General features: G+C 40.9%; 1 protein-coding gene across 5 annotated transcripts in view; it reads right to left on the bottom strand.

Annotated features, from left to right (window-relative positions):
• Positions 1 to 25,725, bottom strand: part of spire1a (spire-type actin nucleation factor 1a) — a 63,303-nt gene extending 37,578 nt beyond the window's left edge. For 4 of the 5 annotated variants that reach the window (XM_034160185.1, XM_034160187.1, XM_034160184.1 and 1 more), the window contains exons 1-2: positions 25,254 to 25,725; positions 16,556 to 16,587 (exon numbers count right to left, since the gene is read on the bottom strand). In XM_034160185.1, coding sequence (XP_034016076.1) covers positions 16,556 to 16,587; positions 25,254 to 25,572 — 351 coding nt within the window. In that variant the 5' untranslated portion in view covers positions 25,573 to 25,725. The remainder of the gene's footprint in view (positions 1 to 16,555; positions 16,588 to 25,253) is intronic. The other variant, XM_034160188.1, reaches the window with a different exon arrangement.

The following is a 25,725-nucleotide window of genomic DNA, read 5'->3' as shown; positions in this document are numbered from 1 at the left end:
TCACAATCTCACCAGATAAGCAGCCATCAGTATGCGCTGCTGCAGCAACAGAGAAAATCCATCAAAGTGGTTACATAAGCAGAGCTAAATCTAGAGACTTTCCACTGCAAGGAGAGGATTCCCATTTTCCCTCAGTCTGCAGCACCATTACCAGTTCGTGCTGCAATGGAACAACACGCTGCTCTTCCAGCTCATCTCCCAGTCCATTCTCTACTTCTGTGTGTCGGTAAGACCCAAGAGAAAATCTTTTGGCATGATGAACGCACAGACGTTACCAGACACATCAGCTGCCTCAAACAAGGATGAGATGTGAATCAAGCAACATCAGAGACAGAAACAACACAACCCTGAAGCAGGTCAGGGAGTTTAAGTACCTGGGAGTACCAGAGAATGGAGGAACCAAATGTACAATCAGAGCAAGAGTGTCAGCAGCTTGGGCCAAGTAGAGAGAGTTGTCCGGAGTCATCAACGACAAAAGGATGCCAAGAAGACTGAAGGTCAAACTGTACAACACCATCATCAATCAATTCAATCAATTTTATTTATATAGCACCAAATAAACAGTTGCCCCAAGGCGCCTTATATTGTAAGGCCATACAATAATTACGGAAAAACCCCAACGGTCAAAACGACCCCCTGTGAGCAAGCACTTGGCAACAGTGGGAAGGAAAAACTCCCTTTTAACAGGAAGAAACCTCCAGCAGAACCAGGCTCAGGGAGGGGCAGTCTTCTGCTGGGACTGTTTGGGGCTGAGGGAGAGAACCAGGAAAAAGACATGCTGTGGAGGGGAGCAGAGATCAATCACTAATGATTAAATGCAGAGTGGTGCATACAGAGCAAAAAGAGAAAGAAACACTCAGTGCATCATGGGAACCCCCCAGCAGTCTAAGTCTATAGCAGCATAACTAAGGGATGGTTCAGGGTCACCTGATCCAACCCTAACTATAAGCTTTAGCAAAAAGGAACGTTTTAAGCCTAATCTTAAAAGTAGAGAGGGTGTCCGTCTCCCTGATCTGAATTGAGAGCTGGTTCCAGAGGAGAGGAGCCTGAAAGCTGAAGGCTCTGCCTCCCATTCTACTCTTACAAACCCTAGGAACTACAAGTAAGCCTGCAGTCTGAGACCGAAGCGCTCTATTGGGGTGATATGGTACTATGAGGTCCCTAAGATAAGATGGAACCTGATTATTCAAAACCTTATAAGTAAGAAGAATAATTTTAAATTCTATTCTAGAATTAACAGGAAGCCAATGAAGAGAGGCCAATATGGGTGAGATATGCTCTCCTACTCCCTGTTAGCACTCTAGCTGCAGCATTTTGAATTAACTGAAGGCTTTTCAGGGAACTTTTAGGACAACCTGATAATGAATTACAATAGTCCAGCCTAGAGGAAATAAATGCATGAATTAGTTTTTCAGCATCACTTTGAGACAAGACCTTTCTAATTTTAGAGATATTGCGCAAATGCCAAAAAGCAGTCCTACATATTTGCTTAATATGCGCTTTGAAGGACATATCCTGATCAAAAATGACTCCAAGATTTCTCACAGTATTACTAGAGGTCAGGGTAATGCCATCCAGAGTAAGGATCTGGTTAGACACGATGTTTCTAAGATTTGTGGGGCCAAGTACAATAACTTCAGTTTTATCTGAGTTTAAAAGCAGGAAATTAGAGGTCATCCATGTCTTTATGTCTGTAAGACAATCCTGCAGTTTAGCTAATTGGTGTGTGTCCTCTGGCTTCATGGATAGATAAAGCTGGGTATCATCTGCATAACAATGAAAATTTAAGCAATGCTGTCTAATAATACTGCCTAAGGGAAACATGTATAAAGTGAATAAAATTGGTTCTAGCACAGAACCTTGTGGAACTCCATAATTAACCTTAGTCTGTGAAGAAGATTCCCCATTTACATGAACAACTTGTAATCTATTAGATAAATATGATTCAAACCACCACAGTGCAGTACCTTTAATACCTATGGCATGCTCTAATCTCTGTAATACAATTTTATGGTCAACAGTATCAAAAGCAGCACTGAGGTCTAACAGAACAAGCACAGACATGAGTCCACTGTCTGAGGCCATAAGAAGATCATTTGTAACCTTCACTAATACTGTTTCTGTACTATGATGAATTCTAAAACCTGACAAACTCTTCAAATAGACCATTCCTCTGTGGATGATCAGTTAGCTGTTTTACAACTACCCTTTCAAGAATTTTTGAGAGAAAAGGAAGGTTGGAGACTGGCCTATAATTAGCTAAGATAGCTGAGTCAAGTGATGGCTTTTTAAGTAATGGTTTAATTACTGCCACCTTAAAAGCCTGTGGTACATAGCCAACTAATAAAGATAGAATGATCATATTTAAGATCAAAGCATTAATTAATGGTAGGGCTTCCTTGAGCAGCCTGGTAGGAATGGGGTCTAATAGACATGTTGATGGTTTGGAGGAAGTAACTAATGAAAATAACTCAGACAGAACAATCGGAGAGAAAGAGTCTAACCAAATACCGGCATCACTGAAAGCAGCCAAAGATAACGATACGTCTTTGGGATGTTATGAGTAATTTTTTCTCTAATAGTTAAAATTTTATTAGCAAAGAAAGTCATGAAGTCATTACTAGTTAAAGTTAAAGGAATACTCGGCTCAATAGAGCTCTGACTCTTTGTCAGCCTGGCTACAGTGCTGAAAAGAAACCTGGGGTTGTTCTTATTTTCTTCAATTAGTGATGAGTAGTAAGATGTCCTAGCTTTACGGAGGGCTTTTTTATAGAGCAACAGACTTTTTCCAGGCTAAGTGAAGATCTTCTAAATTAGTGAGACGCCATTTCCTCTCCAACTTACGGGTTATCTGCTTTAAGCTGCGAGTTTGTGAGTTATACCACGGAGTCAGGCACTTCTGATTTAAAGCTCTCTTTTTCAGAGGAGGTACAGCATCCAAAGTTGTCTTCAATGAGGATGTAAAACTATTGATGAGATACTCTCTCACTTACAGAGTTTAGGTAGCTACTCTGCACTGTGTTGGTATATGGCATTAGAGAACATAAAGAAGGAATCATATCCTTAAACCTAGTTACAGCGCTTTCTGAAAGACTTCTAGTGTAATGAAACTTATTCCCCACTGCTGGGTAGTCCATCAGAGTAAATGTAAATGTTAAGAAATGATCAGACAGAAGGGAGTTTTCAGGGAATACTGTTAAGTCTTCAATTTCCATACCATAAGTCAGAACAAGATCTAAGATATGATTAAAGTGGTGGGTGGACTCATTTACATTTTGAGCAAAGTCAACTGAGTCTAATAGATTAAATGCAGTGTTGAGGCTGTCATTCTCAGCATCTGTGTGGATGTTAAAATCGCCCACTATAATTATCTTATCTGAGCTAAGCACCAAGTCAGACAAAAGGTCTGAAAATTCACAGAGAAACTCACAGTAACGACCAGGTGGACGATAGATAACAAATAACTGGTTTTTGGGACTTCCAATTTGGATGGACAAGACTAAGAGTCAAGCTTTCAAATGAATTAAAGCTCTGTCTGGATTTTTGATTAATTAATAAGCTGGAATGGAAGATTGCTGCTAATCCTCCCCCTCGGCCCGTGCTTCAAGCATTCTGACAGTTAGTGTAACTCGGGGGTGTTGACTCATTTAAACTAACATTCATCCTGCTGTAACCAGGTTTCTGTAAGGCAGAATAAATCAATATGTTGCTCAATTATATAATTTACTAACAGGGACTTAGAAGAGAGAGACCTAATGTTTAATAGACCACATTTAACTTTTATTCTGTGGTGCAGTTGAAGGTGCTATATATTTTTTTTATTTATTTTTTTTTTATGCTTAAATAGATTTTTGCTGGTTATTGGTGGTCTGGGAGCAGGCACCATCTCTACAGGGATGGGGTAATGAGGGGATGGCAGGGGGAGAGAAGCTGCAGAGAGGTGTGTAAGACTACAACTCTGCTTCCTGGTCCCAATCCTGGATAGTCACGGTTTGGAGGATTTAAGAGAATTGGCCAGATTTCTAGAAATGAGAGCTGCTCCATCCAAAGTGGGATGGATGCCATCTCTCCTACCAAGACCAGGTTTTCCCCAGAAGCTTTGCCAATTATCTATGAAGCCCACCTCATTTTTTGGACACCACTCAGACAGCCAGCAATTCAAGGAGAACATGCGGCTAAACATGTCACTCCCGGTCCGATTGGGGAGGGGCCCAGAGAAAACTACAGAGTCCGACATTGTTTTTGCAAAGTTACACACCGATTCAATGTTAATTTTAGTAACCTCCGATTGGCGTAACCAGGTGTCATTACTGCCGACGTGAATTACAATCTTACCAAATTTACGCTTAGCCTTAGCCAGCAGTTTCAAATTTCCTTCAATGTTGCCTCCTCTGGCCCCCGGAAGACAATTGACTATGGTTGCTGGTGTCGCTAACTTCACATTTCTCAAAACAGAGTCGCCAATAACCAGAGTTTGATCCTCGGCGGGTGTGTCGCAGAGTGGGGAAAAACGATTAGAAATGTGAACGGGTTGGCGGTGTACACGGGGCTTCTGTTTAGGACTACGCTTCCTCCTCACAGTCACCCAGTCGGCCTGCTTTCCCGGCTGCTCAGGATCTGCTGGAAGGAAACTAACGGTGGCTAAGCTACCTTGGTCCGCACCGACTACAGGGGCCTGGCTAGCTGTAGAATTTTCCATGGTGCGGAGCCGAGTCTCTAATTTGCCCAGCCTGGCCTCAAAAGCTATGAATAAGCTACACTTATTACAAGTACCATTACTGCTAAAGGAGGCCGAGGAATAACTAAACATTTCACACCCAGAGCAGAAAAGTGCGGGAGAGACAGGAGAAGCCGCCATGCTAAATCGGCTAAGAGCTAGTAGCAGATGCAGAGGCTGACACCTCTAACAGGGAGAACCTGAAAACGGGCATCAGAATCTCCAAACCCAATCATAAGATCAGTACTACTGTATGGAGTGGAGGTCTGGACCATGGGAAAAAAGGAAGAGAGAATCCTAGAGTCAACTGAGATGAGAATACTTAGGAGAATCAAGGGAGTGACATTGAGAGATCGAGAGAGGAGTGAAGACATCAGAAGAGAGCTACAAATAAACACCATAAATGAGAAAGTTAGAGAGATACGGTTAAGGTGGTATGGCCATGTAGCCAGGATGGAAGAGGAGAACCCAGTTAAGAAGGTATGGGAAGCAAGCATACCGGGAAGGAGACCCCGAGGATGACCTCGTAAAAGATGGATGGATTGCATCAAGGAAGATATGACCCACTTCGGAGTGAGACAGGAGGAGGCCCAGGACAGGAAAACCTGGAGGACAAAGACCAAGGCAGCCGACCCTGCAAAAGCGGGAATACAGGCTTAGGAAAAGAAGAAGAACAAGAAGACAAAGGTAAAATAACAGCACAACACAGTGCAGGCAGCAGTTGCTGTGTTTCTTGGAAACATTCAAAAGGGTACGGGGCAGTGCCAAAACACCTTCATGTTCAGCAGAAACTGGGAGGAGTGGGTTCAAACAGCACGCAAATCTGACAGGACATTAGCCTGATTCAATTGACATTTTAATGGATAGGTTCCTCAGGTAAATCAGGAAGGTTGAATCCAGCATGTGACACCACTTTAGATCCAGTGATGCAGAGGCTGACACCTCTAACAGGGAGAACCTGAAAACGGGCATCAGAAGCTCCAAACCCAAATAAGCTGCTGATCCAGGAGGATTTCAAGAACAACTGTGATCCCAGACACACGAGGAGAGGAATACAGACCATCACCAACAGACCGGTGTTACAGTTTGGCGCGTGCGCACTGAGTACTCTGCAAGTCGCTTATGTAGAACGCCGTGGGGTGCAGCGCCGTTTAATGCACGCATGCATCCCCCATGTAAATACACAGACATGACTGAATCTGCGGTAACACCACAACAAATGCCTCTAACCTGCCTAAAGAAAGGTGGACAAAGTCCCTTAACCCTCTGGGGTCCGAGGGCATTTCTTGGACAGTTCACTCGCCTGGCATAAATGTTTTATTATTGCTGTTAACAGCTCTCTCTGCATCCCACAATCAAGTTTTATGTCTTTTTTTCAGGACAAGCTGTGCTTTCATAATATATATGCTTTTGTTGTGTTTTATAAGTGTAATAAAAGGTTTACAATCAAAAATAAAAAAGTAAAGCGGAAAATAATTTTCCACACATTTATTCAAAACGCACAGCAAACTATAAACAACTGTTTTGACACTTTATAAAGTTAATGTGAGGTCTTGTGTGAAAGACTGTACAACAAAAGTGTTCAAACAATAAAATGCACATTTTGAACAATATATACAAAATGGTCTATGTTTTGTTTTTGTCTTCATCTCAAAGCAATTTCTGTCTGCTATTACACAAAGGTTACAACACAAACTTCTACAGTGTTTTAGACTGTTCTGTGCTGCTCCTAAAGCAGCTTTCAAACTTTGGCCCACTTTGGCTCCTTACAGTCTGAGGAGCAGCCCTCCCCCTCGCTCCATTGATATAGTAAACATGTGCTTTATGCAGAGAAAGCAACAGAGTTATCCAGTAACATTCACATGCAAACTAGTTGAGCAATCCTGATAGTTACACTCTGTTTGAGCACGTGAGATTGTCAGAGGCTCTGTCTGCTCCATCTGCTTTCACTGATCGCTGTGCATAATGGCGCAGGGCGCACTGGATGTACTCATTGGAGCACCCAGGGGGCTATTCAAATGGGCCAACTAGTAACATAACTCCTGAAGACGATCATTGGCTTTTCACGTGATGTAAATCTGCCCTACGATTGGATTTTAGAAAGCCATGTGAACCAATTCCAATTGGACACTCACATTACACATGTCATCACACAGCTTCTATGAGGAGTACAAAGATGGCCGATGGCTGGTTCGAAAGTCGTGGGCGATCATACTACAGCAGCGCCCTGTGGAATAAACTGCGAGAGCCACTACTCCTACGCGTTTTGGACAAATAGGCAATTAACACTGCCCCTGCCGACAGTGGAGGTGGGAGCTCACGCTTAGTCACACGAGATTTACACACTACTGAGCATGTGCACTGAGAATGTAACAACGGTCTATTAAAGACGCATGAACACAAACCCCCAAATCAAATAAGAGTCCCTTTCTGATGACCTCAGCAACTTCAACCATCAAAAAACAAACCATCAAAAGCAGACCCCATCCCAGGCAATCAGTCCCTTGGTCTCACCACTTCTGCTATATAATCTGCGCTAAATAGGTTCAATACATGCAAGCCTGCTGGCCCTGATGGCATCCCCAGCTGTCTGCTTACAGCTTGCTCTACGCAACCGTCTTTGCTGACATATTCAATCTGTCACTGGCCCAGGGTATTGTCTCCAAATGCTTCAAGCCCACTACCATTATGCCAGTGCTTAAATGATCTACTCCACAAAGCTTGAATGTGTTCCATATATTCATACAACTTGCAAACATGCCAGTAAAGGCAGAAATTTCAGCCAGTAGACATTGTGAGCTGTAGAAATGAATTTCAGTTCCGAGTTCTTCGGATCTTAAATCTATTGCATTAAACAATTATTATTGTAATAATACATTTCATAAATACGTTTCCCATTAAATTACACACGCAGACTCAAACTATGAGCATTAAAATCCATTTCCTGACACCTACATGAAAATTTCATCACAATTAATTCAGTTCAATTCAGCTTCAATGTGCACAGCTTCACCTGATGCATAACACTTGCAAACAAATGGTCATGACCCAGAACTAAGCACCTGGAGCCTCGCAAGTCCAAACAAAGTGGTGAATCCCATAACATGAAAGAAATCCTCCACTGAAAGAAAAACACAAAACTGGGTTAAGCTTTTGTGCTTGTTGTCTCCAGTTCCATACATGAAACGCAAATCTCATATTAATGCGCATAAGTTATCTGCTGTGTAGATGACAATATGCCACAACTGGGCTCAAAGGCCATTTTACTGCAAGTCACAGGTTATCCAGTTTTTCATTACCAGCAATTTCACAAGTTTTAATGATGAAACTTTGAAAACAATACAGTCAGCTTACGTTAACTTGATACACCTCATGATTAGGGATGGGTATTGATAAGATTTTATCGATTCTGCTTATTGAGCCAATTCCTTATAGATACCTCGTGAATTTTGTACTAAAAGTAGGCTTTACAGGTTTTCTATGTATTTCATTGAGTCTTAAAGTAAATAAATATGAAATTGGTCACTGTATCCTTGATCTCTGGACATAAATAAAAAACAAAACGGTGTTTCGCTTTGAAGTTATTAATTCAGACTGGATTCTATCGTTCTAACTTGACTTGGCAGAGAGCCGCGCAACGTTTGAAGCTGTGTGAACAGAACGGAGGACGATTCTCGTTTCTTTCTCGCAACAAGACAGGAGTCCCAGTTAGTGACTTTAATCTGGACAAAAGTGACTCACGATTTCACATATTCAGGGATGAAAGTGGTGAAAAACAAAATAAAAAAAGCTGAAACCCAAAATTACCCCCCCCCCCCCCCCCCCAACACCACCCGCACGAAAATGTTTCAATTCTAGAAGCTCTGAAATGCAATCTGGGACTATTCCAGACGATAAACTGGAGTGAGTGCAGCATCCATGTAGGTGAGGGGGGAAAAAAAAAACAAAAAAAACATTCAAATTCATTCCAGTAGTATTCTGCTCTTACTAGGATGCAGCAGTTTTCTAGCTTGGCAGATAGTTCTGGAGGAAATCACTGAAGAAATAGAGGGTTTTCAGTCACGTGACCGATTTGCTGCAGGACAGTATTTTTATGTATTCTTATATAATTTTATTGCCGAATAAAATAAAATTCTGGGAGTAGTGGATTTCTGGTAGTGGCGGATCTCTCTCAGCGCCACGGTGCCGTGAGGCTTCTTCACACCGACGTTAAAGCTTCTTTAACATCTTTAATTGTTTTCCAAATGCACGTAGCGTAACAGCGGCCACCGCGTCGTAATCCAGAATGGCCGCGGGACACAAAATGACCGTGACTGATACGTCACATGAAAACCCTTTAAAAACACATTAAAAATATGGTTTGACTGAAACAAACTGTCATTAAACTTAAATAAGACAGGGATGAAATGGAGGTGTGAGAGTCACTAGGTGTTCACAGGAAACATTTATTTATTTATGTATGTTCATTGTTAGTTGCTTTTATATTATAAGTATATATTATATATAATAATCATTAGATTAATATAAATAAATTTAAGAAATATTACAATTTGAAAACAAATGCACCCGAACGTGATGACAGCTGCAACTGCTTAATGCTAACATGTTAGCATCGCTCCCGTTTTTAAGTTATAAAATACATCAACTGTTTCAGAAGACCATAACAGGTCAGTTTAACATAAGGTAAATAATACAGACGTATGCTCTTTAGGGTTTTAGCGGGGGAAAATTAAGCAAAAGAAAGAATAAATGAAGCAGTAGATCGAAGCATTGCTTCAATCTGCAAACCACTGCTTCGATTGGTTCAAGGTTCAAAGCAAAGCCGCGCTGCAGAAAAGTTGATTACGGACCCACTGCAGGGTCTGCAATCAATGTAGAGAAATTATCATTTTCCTGACAAACACCCCCCAAAACAACGGCCACTCTGAAGGACCGATAATCGTTAAGCACAAAGCTTACTGATGTCGGTGGATCAAATCATTTCTTAACGATACCCAAAAGGAACTGGTTCTCGATACCCATACCTACTCATGATATTATGGATGTGGGAATGTATCCTTCAAACTCTATAGCTATATGTTGTGAAAGAAGAGCCCACGTCAGACTTACGGTCAGTTAAGTGGAAGAGAGTCGAATATTGGTATGCCGAGTTATTTTCTTATACCTTTTTGGTTTTTATTAACTATTCTTCATAAACTGGGTAATAGTACCTGAGTGCATGAAGGGAGTAGGGGCTACAGCAATATGACATGTTACCCCAATGTCCTTGACCTTCACCTAAATGACTGACATCTGGCTGACCTTGCTGGGGAAATTCTGTAATCCACCTGCATGTGTGTCAAGTCTGGTTGAAAATCTAATTCCTTGACTTAGGCCAAAATACCAAGTTTGGTAGAACCCAGCAAAAGGACCTGGGGAGGAGTAGACCAACAAACAGACAAAACAGATATGACCTCGGTCCCAATTACTGACCTTTGGAAGATTTGATCTTGCCTGGGTAATTCCAGAACCCACCCACATATCTCTACCAAGTCTGGTGTAAATCAGAATGAAAAATTTAAATTTGACCTTTAACCACAATAATCTTGACCACAACACGTTTGGTGAATTTGATCGCACCTGGGCAATTCCACAACCCACCTATATACAAGTACATGTGCCACGTCTGGAGGAAATCAGAGTGAAAGGTCAAAATTTTGACCTATGACCCCACTAACTTTAAAACTTTGCCCACACAAACCCTTTAATGGCAATTCTGGGGTTTGAAACCTGGTGGAAGTCAGCCAATGGTCCTGGGAGCATATGAACAGAGACAGACAGCCACTACTTCATACTGCTGAGTCATTCTCCGGCTTCACAATCCACACCATCACATTGTTCCTATCACAGCATATTGTACAGTGAGACTGAGATAACAGACATTACACACAGCCAAAACCATGAGTGACAAAGGACTACAGCCAAAGTATGAGAATAAGAACCACGGCTTTGGGTATTGAATTAATTCTTCTCAAATGGTCCTTCATGCAAAAAGGAACTTTTTTCATTAATACAAAAGCAGCCCTCTCTAAAAATGCACTAAGAGCTTTGGTAATATTCAGCTACTGACTGCAACAACTCCACATTTTCAGTTTAGGGCCCCTTCACACACAGCATGAATAAGTAGGAATCAGAGCAAATCACAGCGAAAACAGCCGGAATGAGCAAACCCAAAAAACGTCGAGCCGACGTCGGGAGGGCCATACGGCTGGGCAGGCATGAACAAGCCCGTTGCAATGGTTTCGTGCACGCTTGTGCACATGCATGAGCAGAGTGTGAGCAGCTGGAGCATGTAGCACCACATGCCGCTGCTGTGGAGAACAAAAATAAACACCACACACCATAAAACACCACCACAGTGTCCCATATTTAATCTCATCGACAATGCAAGTATGATCCCTCTGTATATGACCCCATGATCACAGACGTCAAGTCATGAAATGAATGAAGCAGTGCGCTCTTATTATGCCTTAGTATGTCCAGCCGGGCATATAAATAATTACCACAACAACTACAAACAATTACATAACGAATAACCAAAATAAATAATCACTGAGCAAATAAAAGGAGAGCGACACTTTGTTCTGTGGGCTGAACGAACAGATGGGCATGGCCGCGTGAGCCGCTGCTGTTGAGATCTTGGGACCTGGACGTCACAGCTGGAAAACACGTACCGTGTTTTGAAGGACATGACCTTACAACTGTCCACTGTGAGGCGCGTGTGTCCCTGCTGCCCTGACATGGAAATACATAAAAACATAACGCCTTTGCAACGGGCTGGAGCGTGCGCACAACGTGCACCTCAACAGGCTGTGCCAGGTGAAAGGGACCATCAGATCACTGTACACTCAGTTGGCGATATGAATGTCACATCACCCACATGTGACCTTTGCTCAATCCAGACAGGCTGCATGTGTCTTTCACCAAGGAGTGGCTTTTGTCTGGCCACTACCATACAGACCTGATTGGTGGATTGCTGCAGAGATGGTTGTCCTTCTGGAATGTTCTCCTGTCTCCACAGAGGAATGCTGGAGCTCTGATAGAGTGACCATCGGGTTCTTGATCACCTCCAGGACTAAGGCCCTTCTCCCCCCATCGCTCAGTTTAGACGGGCAGCCAGCTCTAGGAAGAGTCCTGGTGGATCAGAACATCTTCCATTCACAGATGAGGCCACTGTGCTCATTGGGACCTTCAATGTAGCAGAAATGTTTCTGTACCCTTCCCCAGATTTGTGCCTCCAGACAATCCTGTCTCAGAGGTCTACAGACAATTCCTTTGACTTCATCTTTGGTTTATGCTCTGACTGTCAACTGTGGGACCTTATATGTAGACAGGTGTGTGTCTTTCCAAATCATGTCCAAACAACTGAATTTACCCCAGGTAGACTCCAATTAAGCTGTAGAAACATCTCAAGGATGATCAGTGGAAACAGGATGTACCTGAGCTCAATTGTGAGCTTCATGACAAAGGCTGTGAATACTTATGTACATGTAATTTCTTATTATATTTGCAAAAAATCTCAAAAATAACTTTTTTCACATTATTGTGCATAGAATTTTGAAGGTGGAAAAAAAGAATTTCTTCCATTTTGGAGCAAGGCTGAAACATAAAATGTGGACAAAGTGAAGCTCTGTGAATATTTATACCAAACTGTGATTTTTATATATAGTTACACCCACACCACACATATTGCACTGTTAAAGGAAGGTATAATTTACTCAGTAAATCTTAACAATACTTCCACTTAGCTTAATAAAAATCACTTCTTAACCCTCTGGGCCAGACGCCATTGTATACGACAGCTAAGACCAAGCTTTACTAAATTATAAATAACTTTTTAATGATATGAGATAGAAACTTTTTTTGCTGATAAGTTAACTCCATGGACTTTTGAGACAGCCATCTTTGTACTCCTCAGAAGCTGTGTGATGACGTGCACAATACGAGTATCCAATCGGAATTGGTTCACCATCACAGTTTTCCAAAATTCGATCGTACGGGCAGATTTACCTCACGTGAAAAGCCAACGATCGTTTTCAGGAGTGATATGTTACTAGCTGGCCCGTATGAATAGCCCCCTGGGTGCTCCAATGAGCACATACTATTAGTACATACTCAGTGCACCCTGCGCCATTACGCACAGCGATCAGTGAAAGGAGGAGCAGACGGAGAGCCTCTGATGACAATCTCACGTGCTCAAACAAAGTGTATAACTATCAGGGCTGCTCCACTAGCTTGCATGTGAATGTTACTGGATAACTCTGCTGCTTTCTCTGCATAAAGCACTGTTTACCATATCAATGGACAATAAAACGCACAGACCATTTTGTATATATTGTTCAAAATGTGCATTTGTGTTTGAACCTTTTTGTTGTACAGTCTTTCACAAAATACCTCAAATTACCTTTAGAAAGTGTCAAAACAGTTTATTATAGTTTGCTGTGTGTGGAAAGTTATTTTTCGCTTTATTTCTTCCTTGCTTATTTTTGATTGTAAACTTTTATTACACTTATAAAACAACAAAAACATATTCTGAATGCACAGGTTGTCCTGAAAAAAAGAGACGTAAAACTTGATTGTGGGATGCAGGGAGAGCTGTTAACAGCAATAATAAAACATTTATGCCAGGCGAGTGAACTGTCCAAAAAAATGCCCTTGGACCCCAGAGGGTTAACTGACACAAAAGAGGACAATAACGCATGCTGAGCAGTTTCCTTATTATAGTTTAGTTGCAAGCTTAGCCAGGCTGGAAAATAACCAAAAAACAAAAACACAAATGTGCTGAGACTGCCAGTTGACCTATTGGACGTCCACGTCGGACTAAGCCAAAGAAAAGACACATTCCGTGCGTACCTGCAATCACATGAACTACAAGACAAACATGAAGAATGAGCCGGCTGATTACAGCTGTCGAGACATTAGACTGTGTACACACAACAACAATACACAGTGTACCTTGATGGGTACAACAAGACACCGGCTGCGTGTCTGCTTCATGTGCTTTTGGTGCCACTGCCCTTATTAATGCTGTGCTACACATAAACATGCTTATGTAAAGGAAAGCAAAGCAACTCATGCTTACGTGTTCCTTTATAATTTCAAAGCAACTAAAATACAATTTTTTTGAGGAGGTGCTGAAACCTGTGCACATGTTCGTTAAGCAAAATTCTTCCTAACCTTGGAATCATGTCCAGGCTCCATCTGTTCCTGCTGAGCGGAGCCATATTTGTATTCTGATTGGACTGATGTGACACACACACAAAACATTTCTTCCATATAATGGAGAAAAAACAAAAAACTACTAAATATATAAATTGGCAAGAGTCATTTGACACCTACACTGATCAGATCAGCATTCCCAAACTCAAGAATGCCACAGCCCACTTTGAAATCTTAAAATAATCTGATATGTGTAAAATATCACTACAATTGTGTGTTTTATGGTAAAAGAACCACATTTTGCACAGACAGTTTGATATACACTCACCGACCACTTTATTAGGTACACCTTGTTAGTCTTAACCTCCTGACTACCAGGACATATAGAGATGATACTGATAAGATTTTATCGATATCGAGTCCCTTATCGATACCTCTTGTGAATTTTCTGTCTACTAAAACTAGGCTTTACAGGTTTTCTATGTCAACATTTTATTGATTCTTAAAGTAAATAAATATGAAATTGGTCACTGGATCCTTGATCTCTGGACACAAATAGAAATAAACAGAATCTGTAGTTTGTCAAAAGCATTTCCTTTCAGACATTAATGGCATGAATGTCTTTCCATACATCTGAGCTGAGCTCAGCCGGCTGCGCTGCACGTCAGGATGTAATTCATAAAGAACGCAGGGCATCTCATTGAGAGAGAGAAAAAAAAAAGTTTTAGTCTGTTGTAGTTTGTATTACAACGTTTTTGAAAGCGGTGTCATTGATAATTTGATGAACAGCGAATTACTTTGAAGTTATTAATTCCGGCCTGACTAACTTGACTCGGTAGAGAGCAAGACAGTGTTTGGTGCTCTGCAAATGAAATAGAGGATGACTCATTTCTTGCCCACAACAAGACACAAGTCCCAGTTAGTGACTTTAGTCCGCACAAAAGTGACTCATGATTGACATCTTTAAATGACTCTGAGACAGGTCAAGAAGAGGACTTACTGCTTCTGAAAAGCAGCAAAGCAGAGAACCAATGAAGCAGCGGGTCAGAGCACTGCTTTGTTGCTTCAAGCACAGCTACTGCATAAGCGGTTGATTACAGAGCCGCTGCAGGTCTGCAATCAATGTAGAGAAATGATCTTTTTCCCGATAAACACCCTCAAAAACAACGGCCGCTCTAAAGAACGGATAAGGGAATCGTTACGCAAAAAGGCTATTGATGTCAGTGGTTCTCGATACCCAACCCTAAGGACACAGATATATATATGTCCTGGTATCAGAAGGTTACTTGTTTGTGGCATAGATTCAACGAGGTGTTGGAAACATTCTTCAAAGATGTTGGTCCATATTGACATGATAGCATCATGCAGTCGCCCATTCAACCAGTCTGCCCGTTCCCCTCTGATATCAACAAGGCATTTTCGTCCACACAACTGCCGCTCACTGGATATCTTCTCTTTTTCAGAGCATTCTCTGTAAACCCTAGAGATGGTTGTGCGTGAAAATCCCAGTAGCTCAGCAGTTTCTGAAAAACTGAGACCAGCCAGTCTGGAACCAACAACCATGTCACCTTCAAAGTCACTTAAATCCCCTTTCTACCCCATTCTGGTGCCCGGTTTGAACTTCAGCTAAAGTCGTATTCACCACGTCTTGATGCCTAAATGCATTAAGTTGCGGCCATGTGACTGACTAATAAACTGTTTGTGTTAACAAGCAATCCAACAGGTGTACCTAATAAAGTGGCCAGTGCGTGTATACCCTCATAGGAGGAGGAAAAAAAAAAAAAAAAAAAAAAAAAAAAAAAAAAAAAAAGGACACCAAGCTCAATTTTTTTTTTTCTAAAAAGAAAATATTGAGATTGGCCAAAAAATAAACAAATAAAAGTAGTTGTTGGAATGTATTCAACATGTAAGAAATAAAATAAAAAGGACACTTCAAGTATCAAACGTCTTTCTGTCTTCTTACATGCTGAATCCATTCCAATCACAAATACACTGATTAAAAAGAAAGGAAAAAAAAAAATACGCTTGGCAACAACACATGAGACTAAGATGAAACTAAGATAAAGTATGCCATGTATAAATTATATTCAACTTGCTCAGTAATTTTCTATTTAATGCATAAGTATTTGATATCCCATCACTTTCTTTTATTACAATTTAAAAATTATACATATTTTGGGGTAATTTTTAATTTTATTACAAATACAAAAATCAAAGATTTGTATTTACTTATTTTAATGACCTCTCGTGGCCCGTTTGCAGTGCCGTCACACACAGTGGGCCATGGCCCACACTTTGGTAATCACTGGTTAATGCAATGCTGCACATAATAGTTTCGCCACCACGGCCACACCAGCATATTTGCAAAGTCATTGAGAACAACAGTGACAGAAAGGCAGTGACTGAGTAACTGAAGCGCCTCTGTTAATGTGTGATGGTTACCAAGAATGAGGAAAGAAAAAAAGAAAAAACATTAAATCTAGCCAACACAATCATTAACAATTAAAATGTGAAATCAGTTGGTTTTCAATACAAGAAAATGCTGGATGATGTCTAAAGGCAAAACATTCCATCAGCACTTATTAAATAATAATAATGAAAAAAAGAAACTGAGCCTGAACATATAAGACGTGAACTCACCTCTAATGACGTGTGCGCTGATTTGTACAGATCTGTAATGACAAGAGAGAAATGTCAATCATACCTATGAGTTCACTGGATAGTTATTCAGTACACACACACTGATATTTATAGCAATCATCAAGGCAACACCCTGAAAATGTTTTATGCCGTGCAGTTGATCATCGTAGAAATGCTCACCATGTAAAACAAAAACACTCGGGGACGGATCTTCAACCCGGCAAAGGAACCCACAGAACACCACAAGTATTGTTTGGTGTGGTCAGGCACCGTGCAGGCAGAATGGCATTGTGTGGAAGGAGAAAGCATTTTCCACTTTCAACCAGCAAAAACCTCACCTAAAGTCCAGTGCTGTGTGTTTCCAGTATTTAAAGAGCATGACAGGCAGACGTGCCTTACATCAGTGACCAAAACACTCTTATGATTACAACCCCAATTCCAATGAAGTTGGGACGTTGCATGAAATGTAAATAAAAACAATACAGTGATTTGCAAATCCTCTTCAACCTATATTCAATTGAATACACCACAAAGACAAGATATTTAATGTTCAAACTGATAAACTGTTTTTGTGCAAATATTTGCTCATTTTGAAATGGATGCCTGCAACACATTTCAAATAAGTTGGGACAGTGGCAACAAAAGACTGGGAAAGTTGATGAATGCTCAAAGAACACCTGTTTGGAACATTCCACAAGTGAACAGGTTAATTGGAAACAGGTGAGTGTCATGATTGGGTATAAAAGGAGCATCCCCAAAAGGGTTAGCCGTTCATAAGCAAAGATGGGGTGAGGATCACCACTTTGAACAACTGCGTGAAAAAAAAAAAAAAATAGTCCAACAGTTTAAGAACAATGTTTCTCAATGCTCAATTGCAAAGAATTTAGGGATTCCATCATCTACAGTCCATAATATAATCAGAAGATTCAGAGAATCTTGAGAACTTTCTACAGTTAAGCGGCAAGGCCGAAAACCAACATTGAATGCCTGTGACCTTCGATCCCTCAGGCGGCACTGCATTAAAAACCAACATCATTGTGTAAAGGATCTTACTGCGTGGGCTCAGGAACACTTCAGAAAACCCATTGTCAGTTAACACAGTTCATCGCTGCAGCTACAAATTCAAGTTAAAACTCTACCATGCAAAGCAAAAGCCATACATCAACATCCAGAAATGCCGCCGCCTTCTCTGGGCCCGAGCTCATCGGAAATGGACAGAAGCAAAGTGGAAGACTGTTCTGTGGTCTGATGAGTCCACATTTCAAATTGTTTTTGAAAATCATGGATGTCGTATCTTCCGGACAAAAGAGGAGAAAGCACTGGTAACAATCTGGATGTTCTAAGTTCAAAAGCTAGCATCTGTGATGGTATGGGGGGTGTTAGTGCCCATGGCATGGGCAACTTACACATCGGTGATGGCACCATCAATGCTGAAAGGTACATCCAGGTTTTGGAGCAACACATGCTGTCATCCAAGCAATATCTTTTCAGGGACGTCCCTGCTTATTTCAGCAAGACAATGCCAAGCCACATTCTGCACGTGTTACAACAGTGTGGCTTTGTAGTAAAAGAGTGCGGGTACTAGACTGGCCTGACTGCAGTCCAGACCTGTCGCCCATTGAAAATGTGTGGCACATTATGAAGCGGAAAATACAACAACGGAGACCCCGGACTGTTAAGCAACTAAAGTCGCACATCAAGCAAGAATGGGAAAGAATTCCACCTACAAAGCTTCAACAATTAGTGTCCTCTGTTTCCAAACGCTTATTGAGTGTTAGAAGGAAAGGTGATGTAACAGTGGTAAACATACCACTGTCCCAGCTTTTTTGAAACATGTTGCAGGCATCCATTTCAAAATGAGCAAATATTTGCACAAAAACCATAAAGTTTTAGTTTGAACATTAAATATCTTGTCTTTGTGGTGTATTCAATTGAATATATATTGAATGTATTTTGTTTTTATTTACATTTTACACAACGTCCCAACTTCATTGGAATTAGGGTTGTAAGAAAAAGGATAAATCCAACTCCTTTGTGTCCAGCACCCAACTGTGCAGTCACATTACACACCCTGTACATAACGAAAACTAGTTAGACATATTCCAAGTTCGTTGGAGCTGTAGGTTTCTGGCTGTGCGCCAGACTGTCAAGATAGGGCCCTTAGGCTTTCACATCAGTGAAAGCCTACATGAAATATTTAATTTTATATTTGAGGAGAAAAAAGCAGTAATGAAAAATTTAAACAAAAGCTGATTCTTGATGTTGAATTTTATGTAAATTTACATTTGCATTGAATGTGGCCAGTAGTCATTAATACGCAGTATAATACTGGTCTCAATGTTATAACACTTCGCCTTAATGGATGTGAACCTTTGCCTTATCATAAAACAAAAGATAAGAAAATCGGAGAGACAATCCCTTCTATGTGCTATGCTTTCCGACACCTCGCTCCGAGGATTTTCATGCCAGGGTAAACTCGCACAGAAATACAGAACTTTGGTTTCCCAACACATTATCACTTGGCCTCAGAGGAGTCCATGAAGTGAGTTTACACTGACAGTAAAAGCATGAATGAATGGACATCTGTGCTTGTTCAGGTCAGAATAACGTCAGATTAAAGTATCTTACTGGGCGGCTGCCATCCAGGATGCAAGGACGTTCTGTAGCGTGTTGGATGCAGCAGCAGCTACCACCAAAAGGAGACACTCATCCGCTTCACGCTTAGGAATCCGGGGATAAACACAGACTCCAATGGACCTCAGGGCCAAATACAGGACTTCCTTCTTCTCCTTCAAGGTAACAGAAGGACTGTAGAAAAGTTCTCCTGCAGGCTCAATATGAACTCTTCTAGCTGCAGCAGGAGCAGAATCTATTACGCATCAGATGGCCCAAAAATAAAATACTCGGTGCTGCCAAACTGACTCACAGGTTTTTCTGCATCACAGAAATAAAAAGCTTCAGGTGCTATAACTCACTGATAGCAGAAGACAGCAACGTAATGTAACAGGACAGCGAGACGTGAGTCTCCAACGCTACCACATTACCTACTTCAACACCAAACAAAAACTGCACCGATTGTATACATAAATAATTAACCGCCAAACTGAGGCTTTAACATGTCTCACTCACACTTCTGTCATCACAAGGTCCAGTAAAGTACCAGGGCGAAAATATTTCACGCCAGTGGACCAGAAGAACAAGTCTCCTGATAATCTACAAGTCTATCAGCAGATATTTTATAGATTTGTACCCCATTTGTTCTATTTTTGGCCGTGCCAAAGTCACCGGTGCTGACTCATCTGGTTGATACTAGAGCCTGACCGATATATCGGCCAGCCAATATTATCGGACGATATCAGCCTTTTCAAAGTACTCACTATCGGCTGAAATTTTGCCGACAGAACGCTGATAATTTCTCATAAACAGAACAGTTACTGAAATAATGTTTGTGTCGGCAATGTAAAATATCCTTGCACCGTTTGTCCAATAGATGGAGCTCTGATTCCATTCAACTGAGAGCTGCTTACACCCCTGCTTAAATGTGTTAATCACCGGCCCCCGTAGTTCACCGTCACAGTGCACTGATCGGCTGACAAAAGCATACAAGTAAGTTTATAAGGATCTATAGCCTTATCCTAAACCTATATCTAAGTTGCAGCAACAAGAGGTACAAGATCAGATGTATTTCACAACTCTTTTTAAGGATATGTATTTGCTAATTTCACAAATGTTTAATTCTTGATTGCATTTTTTGATCTTGAAAATTCTTCTGTTATAAAGTTAATCAATATGAGGACAAAGCTTCAGCTTTTAGCTCATACCTTTTTTGTTATGGGTCCAAAAAAGAACATTTTATTCATTAAAAAAAATAAATAATACCGGGTGATTTGTTGGCTATCAGCAAATCAGCCGATTTATCGATCATCAACATTTTTTTCATCCAAATATTGTTATCGGCCTCAAAAAAAAAAAAACACACGATATCGGTCGAGCTCTGGTTGATACCACATTTTTCCACACACAGATGAGCTGTGTGAAGAAAGAAAAAGGAACGGGGGGGGAGAAATAAATAGGGGTGCTAACAAGGTCTTAGATGGAATAACATGACCTTCTTGCTGAGACTTTAAGACATCTTCCAAACACTTCCAATAGGCCGGATCAAAAATACATTGTATCCTGGACTCTCTGGTCTTATTCTCAGGACACAAAGTCCTGTCACTGTCACCAATGATTTTACACGAGAGTTGTCAGGCACCTCCGAAGAATCTTAGCCATTTTCCGTCTGTGGGAACCTGCTGGGTTTCATTCTTGTCTATTTACTTCCTCGATTGCAGTTAAAACAAATGTCATTACTGAGTTCATGTTGGCATCTACATCTAATTTTATCCACAAGGGTGAATGTCAGGTCTTTCGCACTGAAAACAGGAAATTAGCTCCTTTCATGGTACTTAAAAAGAAAAGAAAAAAGTGTGATAAATAATTAATAGCGCCTACATTTGCGTTTAGGTGTCTCAGATCCGAGACCTTGATGTTTTCCATACTGCCTCCTCAATTACACATTCAACAAAGTGGGAGGAGTCGTAGTTAATGTTATTAGTGTGTGCGCCTGTAGGATGACTCAGACACCAAAAATGATCTGAGTCACATCCAGCACATAGTGTCCATAAGGCCTGGACCTGATCCCTGAAAAGAACCACTGTCTTTGACACAACAAGCCAACACCAGCGCTGACCCTGGGGGAAAAAAAACATGGACCTTTTGAAACAGTTTTCTCTGAATGTCTTCTATACTTTGTGAAGTTGTGATAGTAATGAGGCTGTACCAGTGACTTGGAGACAGATTCAGCCCAAAAATGAAATATACGCAGGAAAAACTGTATAATTCAGAAACCAGGCCTCTAGGAGGACATGTGTAGACCATGTGGATGCACATAAAGACCAATGTGCACCTCCTCGGATGAATGCACGCCACTATTTGTATTTAGTCAAAGGACTCATATTGTGCATCTTTAACACATGTAGCTCACCAGGCATCTTAAATGTACATTAAATATTGTAGTCCTCAATACTATATAACACCCTCTCAAGTCTGGAAGAAGCAACCTGTTTTTGTGCTTGTTTTAAATGTCAAGGAGCTGATCCTCCGAACGCGTCCTCGCAAGGCAGAATCGACAAACGTGTTATGTCCATCATATTTCACATCAACAGTGCAGCCACACAGTAAATGTTTTAAAGTTTGCTACAGTAACTGGGGACAGTCCTGTCATTCTTTTCACCAAGTTTCATGTTTGTGCCTCCAGTGCTCTAGCGCCATCAATGGGTTAAATCTGGAGGTGTGTTTAAGCATGCAACTTTTGACTGTATACCCAATTTCTAAAAATGAGACAATGCTGGATTCCTTCACTCAGACTGAGTTCAGTACACCCTACGGCCATAGTTCTCAAACTATGATACACGTACTACTGGTGGTTCCAGGGCTTCCTCTGGTGGTATGCAGAGTCAACCGAACAAACTCTTATGTTGTAATTAAGTCAACTGCTTTATTTCAAAAAGGTTTAAGCTAACTCAACTTTTTGCTGAATCGATATAATTGGAGCAGACTATTCATAATGAAGGATTTATAGCTTTACGACTTCAACACTTAAACGAAACCGATCTGACACCACTCTGCTGAAAGAGAAGCGAAATGAAGCAATGCTTCATAAGAGTCGGAATCGGCCCATAGCGTTATATTATAGAAATATAATGTAAAAGAGTTCTATCTATAATATAACTATGGCTGGGACATAGAGTTATGGGCTTGGCTCTGCAAGTGAAGTGAAACAAAGTAATGCTTTATAAGAGTTGGACTCTGCTAATACACGCTTCAGATATCAAGCTTCAAATCAGTTTTTTGCTGTAACAGACAAACGTGATGAAAGCAATTATAAATTGATGAAAATCTCCCACACGCATGTAGGCTTATTATGTTACATGTACAAGGTCCATCATTGTCAATACATGTAGGTGCGTGTCATTTCATTATTCTCAAGCTTTTAACGCCAAACGTGAAATTGTTCATTCAATTTCCATAATAAAGATTTAAATCATTTCCAGACGTCATCTTCCAAAACAAGAGCGTCTTATGTGGAAAACAATTTTCGTCAGTCTGTGATGATGAATCCGTCTGAAGGGATGCAACAGGTCAGAATAAGACTATTTTTTTTTTTTTTTTTTATCTGTGTGCTACTTCACATGATGCAAACGTAATGTCAACAGCCATACTGCAGCATTCTGCTCATGATGAAAAAAATCCTATTAGTGAGCCACCAAGACAAAATAAAGTATATTAAATTACACTGTTAACAACAATAACATGCCATTATGAGCAGCTGAGGTTACAGAGGCAGGGTGGTGACATTGTTTTACAGAAGTTCTGTACGTTCAGTGTCTGTGCTGATGTGACCCAACCCGACCAAACCTGAGTATCATTTTGAAATATTTGTCTGAACCCAACCCAACGGGCCCGGATCGGGTATCCAGACTATATAGTTTGCAAGGACATGCAGTCATTTTGATAACTTTTCTGTCCTCCTCCTCTGTCACAACCTGCTGCTGATTCTGAACCAATGTGTGTATGTGAGAGAGCTCAGTTCTTCTTGCTATCAGACACAGTCCTGGATGTCACATGCGGTCCATGACAAATGCAAAACACTTTAACCCACCAACTTTAGTTTAAACTGATCTAAATAACCGTAATTCATACTGCTTTCTGCTATTTTGAGCTGTTGTGTTGTAACCAAGATCCCACAATGCAGCAGGCAAGTCACGATGTGAAAATCGCTCTATGGTAGCCTAGTTTCTTCATACACTTAAGGTTAGACCTTAGCATTGTGAAGTGCCTTGGGGCAATCACCTTGTGATTTGGCGCTATATGAATTAACTGAGTTGAATTGAATTAAATGTTCATTCCGGTTGTAATGGTAAGCCTAATATTGTCGAAGGTGATACTTATTGTAAAAGGATTAAGAACCGCTGCCCTATGGCATCAACTTCCAAAGCACAACATTTTCCGCCATATTAGATTTTATGGGAAAATCTTTAAGATTTTCCACAGGCCACAAATTTTGTTCAGCTTTCAATTAGCACATTTGACCTTCAACTCAACCCTCACAATTCTATCTATATGGCCATTTTATTTATTTATTAAACCATTAATCCATCACAGCCAAGTGAAACTGGTGGTGAAGCCACCAGACAAGAAGTGAGGTCATATCTCAGCAATGCTTTGATGCACCAAAATCTGATATGCGCAGGACTCCGCTGTGAAAATGCTAGAAAAAAAAAAAAAAGTATTTAACCTCAAGGGGGCACTGCTTCTATTGATTTGCATTCCTTCTTTACAGTATGGCATCATTGTGATGGAAAGGCATCCAATAAGAAACCACATGATTATTGCGAGCTAAATGGGGACGTCATGGTGTTGAAGCAAGAGGGTATAGATGAATTTCAAGCTACAAAAATTAGGGCTGGGGTTCAGGTTATAGATGTGGGTGCCATGCTAACAGAAATTGGCAGTTTCAATATGGTACCGTATCCTCAAGGTCGGGCGTTACCCCAAGTGCCTCTGATGGCCATTTCTGGTCGGTGAAAACGTCGAACTCAATACAAATACATGTAATTTGGTCACTTTTCAAAGGGGTCAGACTCATCAATTTAATATACAATGGTGTATAAATGTCATTGTTCCAGGCAATGATAGCTGGCTGCAGAAGCAAGTCAGAGACAAAACCAAACCAGCTGATTGCAACAGAACAGCAGACAGCCAAGCGTGTTTTCACCAAGCGGATAGTCGTGGTAGTAGAAATTTTCGTATGGCCGACCCTGAGAATTAATAGGAACGGCCTTGTTTTATTTCATTTATGCTTTGAAATACTGTACTCACAATTAATAAGTCTGGCTACTCATTTAAATCCTTGCCAGAGTCTGCTTTTATTTGTTTTTTTCTGTTTTAATATGATGTTATAGGTCACTGTGTTTTACAAGCTGCTCTAACTTAATTGTGGGATTAATAAAGTTGTTGAATGAATGAATGAATAATAAGCATTGTTTGAAAGTATGAATGAATAATAAGCATTGTTTGAAAGTCACAAGTTTCATTTCTATTGCATGTCTGTTTTAAAAAAATATTATATGGCTCTTTGTTTTATTGAATTGCTGAAGCACTTTGTAAAAATTGTTTTTAAAATTGCTATACAAATAAAATTATTAATAATAATAATAATAATCTAAAATTACTGCACAATATGACCCCTTTGAAATGTACCCAAATCCAAATGTAACAAATAATGGTTACATTAAATCAGTCATGTTTCATGTTTTGTTTTGGTGTCTGTAGGTTTGAACCAAAGGTTTGAATCTATGGTTCACTGACGCTAACAGACAGCAGCGCTACTAAATACCCCATCACACATTATAATGCAAATGTCGCATGCTGTTATGGAAGGAAAATTACTTAAAAATACATATAACGCTGACGGAAGGAATGATTTGTTTGGCTAATGCCTGTAAACAAATTTGGCCACATGGATCGAAGCATCGGCACATTACGGCCTCTTTGTCAGGATGCTCCGCTTGTTTACCCGCAAAAAAATAAAAATGAAAAGTGCATCCATCCATTCTAAATTCCTGAATTTAGAACATTCTTTTGGCTGCGTTACCTGTGCGTTCTTTAAAGTGCAGTTTGACAGCACCGTCTCTCCCGATCCACACGTCACCGGGTCCGTCGATCCTCCTCGCGCCGTCGGCGGCTGAAGCACCGACACACTTCGAGCTTTTCCTCCGCCGTTTCTGCGCTAATGTCCTGCAGCACTGGTAGCACACGGCCCACGCCTGCTCCTCGTTGATCGGCTGGCTGTACAAGGTGAGGATTTCTTCCAGGGAAACCTCCTCGGCTCCGTCGTCGCAGTCCACGTTCGATGCTCGGAGAACAGCCGGAGAAGTCAGCATCCCGTCGTCAGTCCTCGGTCGTATGGACATTCTCACATTATTCTAAACACATAAGTTAAAATTAAAGTGCAAATATCGCTGCTCTGCCGCATCAAGTCAAACGCTCAGCACGATGTCAGCTGTTTGCGCCTCGCTGTGGACGGACGCAGTGACATAGCGATCCTCCGCTGGAGGCTCATGGAG

The sequence above is a fragment of the Thalassophryne amazonica genome, chromosome 20 (assembly GCF_902500255.1).
Source record: "Thalassophryne amazonica chromosome 20, fThaAma1.1, whole genome shotgun sequence".
NCBI lineage: Eukaryota > Metazoa > Chordata > Actinopteri > Batrachoidiformes > Batrachoididae > Thalassophryne > Thalassophryne amazonica.
Note: the sequence above shows the minus strand (reverse complement) of the source record. Positions and strands in the feature narration are given on the sequence as shown.